Source organism: Trachurus japonicus, chromosome 7 (assembly GCF_045865225.1).
Source record: "Trachurus japonicus isolate A0001 chromosome 7, Traja_1.0".
Lineage (NCBI taxonomy): Eukaryota > Metazoa > Chordata > Actinopteri > Carangiformes > Carangidae > Trachurus > Trachurus japonicus.
In genome coordinates, this window is record NC_140913.1 from 30037350 (window position 1) to 30047099 (window position 9750).

The following is a 9750-nucleotide window of genomic DNA, read 5'->3' on the forward strand; positions in this document are numbered from 1 at the left end:
ATTTACATTAATCAGTAACATAAACAGTGACACAGAGCAGGTTCTGCATGGGGCATTTAGATTTTCTTCTATGATATAAACTCTGTTACCTCCAATAATTTGTCTACGGCTGCAGCTGATGAGCTTGTTTCACTATCGATTCATCTGCACATTATTCTGAATCATTAAATCATTTCACCCCATGGAAAGTCTAATAGCATCTAATTATATGACATTAGAGGTTTAAAAACACCTCCATGATTGGAACCTAATCGTCAGGAATGTCAGGTGTAATTTCCCTGAGGCCAAGGAGTCGATGTCAAGTCTGACACACGTCAAAATTTGTGATAATTTGGGGCGTCGTTTAGCTATAAACCTCGCTCTCCACCCATTTCCTGTCTATTTCCAGTCAAATAAAAGGCATAAAAGACCCCAAAAATTGATAACGAAAGACAAAGAAAGCATCAAACTAAAGAAACACTACACCTGCACATTTGTTTTTCATGCAAAATAAATATTTGACTATCAAAGAAGTTGCTGGTTCATTTCCTGTCAGTCACGTAATTAATCGATCAAACTCTCTCTGCAGCTGTCGGCTTAAAACTTCAAACTGCTATTTACAACCCCCACTGAACAATGTCACCTGTTTGAGAGTGTGTGCACGTACGTACGCTCACTCTCAGGACAAGGACGTGACCCGTGTAGCTGTGTGTTGTCGTCGTATAAAGCAACCTGAGCCGACGGTGCAGAGGGAGGAGAGAGCAACAGCTTGATATGACATTAAAAAACGCCCGCGATCGGAGGCAGCCCGTGGAAACGTGGCAGATGTGGAGGCGAGGGGATAATATGACAGTCGGTTAAATACTATAATGTCATCCTAATGGTTTTTGCATGAGAACTTAAATATAATGTCATTAGACTTTCAGAAGATACTGATTGTGTCTCTAATTTTCTTAAAAAATCCTTATAAAAAGGACAAAAAACAAACCCTTCCTTCCTAAAAATCCCTCAGCTCTTCATCTCTCATCACACTCCTGTTATTATTACCGGTAGTTTCGGATGTAGCGGGTTCAGAGTCCAGCTCGGCTGCATCCAGGGAGGCAGAGTCCAACTGTTCACTCAGCGAATCCAGCGACTCTCCATCCATTACCGACCCGTTGGCGTGGAAACCGTTCATCTCGTCCTTGCCCCTCTCCTCCTCCTCCTCCTCCGGCGACGTGGCCTCGGGCGGAGCGGGCTCGGCTGACGCCTCTGGCTGAGGCTTGGGCTTCTTTTTCTTCTTGGGCTGCACACGGAAAAACATCAGAGTCACTCATCATTGTGTCATCATTTGTACCAACACATACCAACGGTTGTTAACCAAAACATACCATTCATTCTCCAACAGACGTTTGAGGAAATAAAAGCCGGTCTCAGTCCGTTTCTGTTCCCTACAAGTTCTTGTAAACCTCTCAAAGCCCACGATCGTTCATTTCAGCAGTTTCTAAGCTGCTTCATTCGTGCTGCAGTTCTCAACGGGCCTGAAAATCAAGATCCAACCCGGTGCTGAAGTCCCGACTCACAAGTGTTAATTCCTGGCCCGAACACTTGACTTACAGTTATTTGTAAATGTTTTTGAGGAATCTGTGCTCCTGATCCGGCTCTTTCCTTCTATTCTTACTCTTTTAATCAGTAACAACAGAACAATTTAAAAGGATCTTCCATCTTTGCTGAGCATAAGATTTGTTCAAAATAAAATTTTCTCCACTGTCTTTGTCTAGCTAGTGAGACTTGTTGCGTACGAACTGATGAAGCCCCGTGGATAAGAGGCGAAACAAGTCCAGTTGCCTACAATTCAATTTGCCCAGAATAGAAATTAAAGATTCCCCCCGAGGAGTTTGCTTTTGGTTATAAAAGAGTCTCATATTCATGTGGATAAATCTACGTTACCCACATTTGTTAATGGGTCCATTTTCAATAAATATATTGTTTTGTCTTTATCGTTATTTTGATCTTATTATTTAGTGGTCGACTCACCCAGCATTTATAGTTTCCTGGTTTCGCAGACGCTGCCCGGCGGGTCATGGGAATAACGCCGCCGGATCGCTGTTTATGGTCGGAACTACGACGGTATCTGATCGTCTTCGAACTTCCGACATTTGTTCTTGATTAATGAAAACATTCTTGGCAAATGTTTTCGCTTTTGTCCGTCTTGTGCTGGTCCAAGAGTTTCACCGTGCACGCGGAGGCTCACGGGAAATGTAGTGTGAAAACACTTCCGCTTTCCGAAACTCCTCGTTGTCCCTTTACAATAAAAGCCTGAATACATAAGCACTTTTTATTTATTCTACTTTTGTGTTGGTGCATCACATAAAATACCAATAAAATACATTTAAGTTTGTGGTTGTAACGTAACAAACCGGATCAGTTCGGCAGGTGAAGCAAATAAAAGCCCGGGCGTCTATTGGAGAATCAACAGTAGTTTGCAATGAATGGACGACAACTTTAATCTTCAAGAATTAATCAATTAGCTTCCATTATGTCCCAACAAGTACGAGATAAAAACACCAACTCAGTCTTTTGTGGTTCCTCACCTTCTTTTTGCCGGTGACATTCCACTCCTTGAGGATCTCGACTGCGCTGCCTGAGGCGAAAAGCAAACAAGAGTGACGACAAAGGCAGCACGGTGACATCCGACAGGCGTGTACTAATACCCCATCTCCATATCAGAATGCCCCGAGGTGTTGTTTAGAGCGCTAAAAGAGGAACAAAGGCAGCCTGACGTACGGAGGCAGATTTTTTTGTTCTATAATTAAACCTGTCAAACTGAAGGCATGCGTGTGACGCTCGACCTGCGGATGCAAAGCGTGGAATGCATTGCAAGGTATTTGTTCCCTGAAATGAAAGCAACAGTAGCAGCAGCAGCGTTGTAGGCACCGTGCAGAAACAAAACTTAAACCTAAACTTTAAAAACTAAACTGATTAACTGACCTGCAAACAACAAGTAAGGAAGTGAGTGCAAGTAAATGTGGAGTGTTTGTTGAAGAAGGCGTCATATACGAGCGTAGGTAATAAAACAGGTGGCTGTTCTTCTCACTGTGCCTTGTGTAACTATTTATAAGGAAGCTTTGGAGGGTCAATTAATTTTCAAGTGTCGAGGCTCAAGGCACCGACCGACCGACGTCATCGTACCTTCCAGGAAAGCTTGAACGGCTTTGTCGACGCAGTTCTCAAAATGCTGCAGCACCAGTACAATCTCATTGTTACTTTTGTTGGGGACGACCGCCCTGACGGCGCTGATCTGTGGACAGAGAGAGACAAAACAAAACGAAACAAAAAAAAAGACAAAGGAAGGGAAGGGAGACACAGAAAGTTAGAAGAACTGGTTTTAAAATCATCTGAAAATCTCAACGCACGAGTTCAGGCTGAATATTTACAATAAAGATGTTTTTGTGATATTTATGATGACATCTGGCTTTAGGACACAGGACTGGACTCATGGTCTGAATAGTATACCAAATGCTTTCTTTCTTTCATTCATTATAAATGCTTATTGTTCTGCAAACAAACAAAGTCAAAATGTGCCACTGACTTCCAATGTCGAGTATGAAAAACCGACATCTGAACAAGCAGCCATGAAAACATAATGACAACAGCACAGTAAAACTCTGCAGTGTCCCATTTTCTTTAAGTTGCTCTATTATAGATTAACAGCTTTAAAAGAGGTCGAGGCTTCCTGTTATGAGACTTCATCTTGGGAATACGCCTCGAGCAAAGTCCTTTATTTCAAGGAAATTCAAGTGAATCTCAGGTGCTGAAGCAGCTGAACGTGTCGATAACATAAACAGACACTGATGCATTAACTCCCATTAAGACAGAAATAATCCACCACCAGTCGACGCCAACTCTGGACCTTAAAGGAATAGTTCAACATTTTGGCAAATTGGCCCATTGCCATAATCCCTATAGTCATAGCAGTAGGTTCGTTACCTTTAATTGTCGGTGCAAGTTATTTTTAGAACGGCAGAGCAGAGCCGTGAGCTGCTCAGAGCTACGCTACGGAGGCTCATGGGATTTCTTGGTTTCCCTCATCAAACTCATCAAATACACAATCCAACAACTCCACAACGCTCTGGTGGACAAGTTGTGACCTGCACATTCACCACGCTATGAGATAATAACACAACGTTACCAGACAGAGTTGTTTTAGAGGTAAATTCATGCAAAACCGCTGATGCGCGTTGCGTTCAGGGACAGTTTTTCAGCAAGCAGTCTCTGCATTTACCTCGAAAAACGGCTCCCTTTCGTAATGTTTCACTATTATTTTATAGTGTGGTGAATGTGCAGGTCACAACTTGTCCACCAGAGCGTTTTGGAGTTGTTGGATTGTGTATTTGAGGGAAACCAAGAAATCCCATGAGACTCCGTAGTGTAGCTCTGAGCAGCTCACGGCTCTGCTCCGCCGTTCTAAAAATAGCTTGCACCGACAATTAAAGGTAACGAACCTACTGCTATGACTAATAGTGATTATGGCAATGGGCCAATTTGCCAAAATGTTGAACTATCCCTTTAATGTCTTCCTCCAGCAGAGCGATGAGTGTTACTCATGTTCGGGTTTTCTGCTGCCAAAAAAAAATGATGGGAAACTGTTGAGCAGAGCCCACAACTAACATTACTAATGTCCTCCAACGCAGTGGAAACGTCTTCACTGTGGGAGAAGAAACCCGGAATATTTCTAAAATGTTGTAGAGGGTTTTTTTGGTTGAAGGTTAACCCTTCACATCCTGCAGCCTCTCTGCATCCATCATCATCATCATCATCATCATCATGTGCAGTAGGCGGAGACTTCACGTACCTTCTCCTTCATCCTCTCAGCTGTTCCTCCCTGGGACATGACCATTTTCGAACGAGTGTCAAACACCACCCCGGACGTATCTGGAAAAAGAAAAAAAAAAGAAAACAAAACACTGAGCTCCATTTTCTGCTCGGGCCTCGACTCGTACTGCATTTGCAAAACCATTGTAGAGAATCATTTGCAAAACAAAGCGACCGCCGGCAACGTCTTCATCAGGGATTGCCTGGGGAAAAAGTTTGTGACGTCCAATCGTGTTTATACAAAATCGGCGTGTGTGTTCCTGTGAAGCTGTTTTTTTTTTGTCTTCATCGTTCAGGTACAAAGAGCAGACACATGAAGAGTCTTGTTTATCTCACCGAGCAAATCAGTCCCTCTAATGCACTTCTCTAATACGACGAAAAACAGATTTGATTTGTTTCCTGGAGGCATAATTTGTCTAAAATAACACCACCGCCAGTGAGAATGAAGAGATGAAGAGACGCCGGCTTCAGTGTGCACTCTTTAGCGAGAAGAACACAAAGAAATAAAAAAAACAAAAAACCCCCATCACATCTGCGCCTGTACAGTCTGGAATCTGCATCTGATTTAAATGACTAATAACCAGCGAAGGCCTCCAAAAACACATTCTTCCAACAAAAAAAAAAGAGAAAAGAATGGGAGAAAAATGAACAACCTCAGGGTTTTTCTTCTTCGATCAGAGGCAGCAGAACAAAAACCGGCACATTCAAGAAACAGCTGAGTGTGAGGAGTCGGGGTAAAGTCCAAACTTAATCTACGACCATTTATGGATGAGACAAAAAAAAAAAAGAAAAAAGTAATGGAGCCTTGTAAAAGTTGTTTTTCCTGTGCATGAAAGTGGGTTAATGTCAAGTCGACCTCTGTGTTTGGGACCTATTTTTAACTACGGTATATTCTGAGCTGAGTTTTCCTTTTGTACAATTATAATGCACACAGAACATTCAATGCAGATTTTATTTTACTTCAATTCTTCTTTAAATAAATAAAAGTTTTATAAAACAAATACGTACCCTTCTGGCTGTTTTTCTTTGCCATGTTGTCACACACTCACACACACAGATGTATCCGGGAAAGACTCTATCTCACTTTTATACTCCCAAGACTGTGAAAGAAAAAAAAAAGAAAAAAAAAAAAAGAAAGGAGAAGAAAAGAAAAATCTCCTCTCAAATATGTTTAAGCAGGTGTTCAAATAAGGACTCCAAGTGTGATGAGTTTCACTTCTTAGCGATGCCAACAAGGGCTCACAAGGTTCAGATCCGTCCTCCACCTTTTTTTTTTGTTTTTTTTGTAGGCGACGATTCAAGTTTCTTCCTCTTGTTTCTTCACCGTTTTCATCCAAATCTGTGAAAGATGAGAAGAAGTTATTAGGAAGGAAAACGACTCAGCTGTGCCACAAGAAAAAGGACAGGACAGATAAAGAGGTTTCATGACAGGACAGGATACAAGAAGTCTGATTTACATATGTACAAGTAACTGCAGATGACATGTTGCCCGAAAAACGTACAGATACCGAAACGTCCACTTTTATGAAGATCTGAGAATACGAATGCAAATCAAATGAAGTCCATTTCCCTTGGCTATAAAATATGAATGAAAAACAGATTTCAATAAATTATTGTCTGTCTGGCAGAGCGTTCTCGAAGAAAATCTGCAGTTAATATTGTCCTTGGCAAAAGCCGCTGCTGAATCCAGTTTTTTTTTTTTTCAAGGGGGGGAAAAAGTTAGTAGAGCTGCAGAGAAACTCATCTTTGAAGAGTATTTCCTTTTTTTTTTCCTCTCAGCCCTCTGCAGGAGTTGTGGGTGATAATGTTATGAAGGCAACACAGAATATTTTTTGTCATGCATCATACGCGGTGTGAATTCAGAGCAGCTTCCGAGCCGCTGACGTATTAACACAGAAGAAACTTCCTCAATTATGTCGAGTTTGAGTGACTTTCCCTCCCTGCAGCCACGATGATGCACAGATCTTTGTGTAATTGTGTCAGGATTTTATCTGCAATTTAGATTAGATAGACAATAATAATAATTATGAGTTTCTGGACACTGTTTTTGTTTTTTTATATACTTTTTTTGTTGCTGTAAAAATGAAACATTAAAGTGGCTCCACAGGACGTCAACTGTCCTGACAGTCGCATTAATATTACAGAGAGGAGCTGTTTGTTTTTGGCAAATGTTTGGTGGTAAAACTTTATCTGCTTCCCTTACTCAGTCTCTGTGCTCTCAAGTAGAGCCAGGAAATTATAATTATTTTATATTTTTGCCCTACTTTACACAACGAAAAAGGAATTCTGCATTCAGTAATGGGAAAAACTAAAAAAAAACCCCCCCAAAAAAAAACCTGCAAGTCTCTGTAAAGATCTCAGTTTGTCTTGGAGAGGAAGCCAGGATCACCAGACTGAATGATCAATACTGCACTGCTGACTGCTGCCATATACGAGTCTGCTTTAATTATGCTCCCTGTAGCCTTTAAAAAAAAAAAGAAAAAGAAAAAGAAAAAAAAAAAAGCTTGAACCAGACGTTTCTTCGGTGATCTGGATTCTGGACCCACTTTTATGGCCCCAGCTGTTTCCCTCCTTTAAAAAAAAAAAAAGAAAAAAAAAAAAGGTTTCCCTTTCTGGTCCTGGTTCTCGGGAAAGGGAAACCTAAACCTAAACCTAAAAAACTGCTTGTGCAAACCCACACCCCTCCTGATTAGGACTTGGCATGCCACCGTCCTGGTTGCACCACCACCACACCTTTTACACGGACGTCACACACGCACACACAGGATCAGGTCAAGTCAACAAGTGACACTGCAGCAAATCGGTCGTGCAAACTGCAAACACTAGGATGCATTGTGTTTATCAAGAGGGATGGTTGCTTGAGCATTTAAGAGAGGTGCAGGTGCACTTCAACTTGTGCTGAGTGATCGTGACGACGACGATGACGATGATGATGATGATGATGCTGAAAGTGCAGAGTCAGCACTCTTACAGATAACACTCTCACTCTGTGGTTTCAGGTGAAGAGGTTGGTCGCGAGTTTGAGTGACACGTCTAACAGGAAACTATAGACAAGCTCCTGTCACTGTGACAACAAGACTCATTCAGTCAAATACAATTCAAGAGGAAACTTTTTTTTTTTTTTTTAACTTTGGCACCACTGAACCACCAACTTACTTAATCTCCTCACACACAACCACAGAGAGCGGGCGTTTCTGTATTTATATGCACGTTTTCTCCTTCAGCCTCAATAAACAATGCAAAGTCAACCCTGTAGACTAGTGTTGTAGTCCTCGAGACCACGTTTTAAGGTCAAGCTAGACTCAGGACTTTTTCCTCAAGACCAGTCAAGGCCACAGCTGCAGTGATATCTTTTTTTGTTGTTTTTTTTAACTGCAAATGTCTCTCTGTCTATTTGGTTTATGCAATACAATTAAATAACTTTAAGATACTCAACATTGTTCTGCAAAAGATATCTGCTTGTGTGTAACCATCTGAAAAACTTGGTTGCACCAGAGTCAACAGTGGGAGGAGACTTCAGCTGCTGTGTTATTCTGTTCAATCCAAACCTTGTCTCAATTAAATATGGCATAGATTTTATATGACATTATCTTCTTTTCTTTTCTTTTTAGCTAAGGTATATGTAAATATCAAGCTGCATGATTATTATGAGGACTGGCAGTGAATACAGACATGGCCTTGAAAATGGTCTTGCATTGGTCTCGGTCTCGGTCTCGGGTTAGGTGGTCTTAACTACAACACTTTTGTAGACAAATAATGAGATAATAATCTCTGTCATCACTTGCTGCAGCATTGGTACCATCCTGAATAATGATAATGATGAAGATGATGATGATATATTTATTCAACGCCCCTGTAAACTTGGCTGCTTCCTGCAGAGCTCAGTCAGACCAGCCTCACATCAGATTTTTAACTATAAGACAACTTGTACTTTTACATTTATACGCACATTTATTCATCTATGCACACAGAGCAGATTTCCTTCTCCAATCTCAGACAAAAAATATAAATGTAATTTATTGTATTCGTATTTTATATGTAATTGTATGCCTTATGTGAGCTGTTTGTCTTTTATCTTTGATTCCTGATGTATTTTACTTATAATTCTGTGCAGCAGCACTTTGGTTTCACTGTAGATGCTTTAAAAAGTGCTCGACAAATAAAGTTGGACTGGACTGGAGATAAATACCTTTAGTTTTTTTTTTGTTGGAGATCATGTAATGTTAGCTAACTCACCCCTGTCTGTCTCTGTGTCTGTCTGCATCTGCTGCTGCTGCTGCTGCTGCTGCTGCTGCTGCTGCTGCTGCTGCTGAGGGGTTTAACTTCACTTTATCATCACATAAATATCTATTCATCTCATCTATAACCCCAAACATATTATACCTGGATGATAGAGTTTCTACTTTTTTTATTTCACATTTTTTTGTGTGGGGGGCTAAAGTCCGGAGGTTACCTTAGCATTAGCCCGTTAGCCCGTTAGCATTGGATTAGCAGCGCTGCAACGCGATTATTTCCCCTTAAATGTTAAAATAACTAAACCATAACAGCACAGCATTAACAAGACATGTATTTTAAATAACCGCACCTTTTATTTGAGCCCTAGCTAACGCGCAGCTAACACACTGCCTGTGTTTTTGTATATATTATTATTTTTTATATATTATCATTCAATGCTCTGTTTTGTTTTTAAGGGGGCTAACCAACCACTTAGCTCCCTAATTAAACACAAATAATAAAAAGCATTAAAGTTCATATGTGTTAGAAGATTAAATACGTACTTACGTGTTGTGTTGGCAAGAAAACTGCACAGTAGATTCTGGAAACGGGCTTTTTTTTTTTCTTTTTTTCTTTTTTTACCGCAGCTCCTACCGCCAGCCGTCTTTAATGCCAAGTCGCCGCTGCTGCTGCTGAGGGAGA

At 40.9% G+C, this 9750-nt stretch overlaps 1 protein-coding gene across 1 annotated transcript in view; it reads right to left on the minus strand.

The window, feature by feature from the left end:
- Window positions 1-9750, minus strand: part of spats2 (spermatogenesis associated serine rich 2) — a 37923-nt gene extending 28173 nt beyond the window's left edge. The window contains exons 1-6 of the mRNA XM_085782778.1: window positions 9616-9750; window positions 5842-6172; window positions 4814-4893; window positions 3151-3259; window positions 2553-2602; window positions 1027-1264 (exon numbers count right to left, since the gene is read on the minus strand). Coding sequence (XP_085638904.1) covers window positions 1027-1264; window positions 2553-2602; window positions 3151-3259; window positions 4814-4893; window positions 5842-5866 — 502 coding nt within the window. The 5' untranslated portion in view covers window positions 5867-6172; window positions 9616-9750. The remainder of the gene's footprint in view (window positions 1-1026; window positions 1265-2552; window positions 2603-3150; window positions 3260-4813; window positions 4894-5841; window positions 6173-9615) is intronic.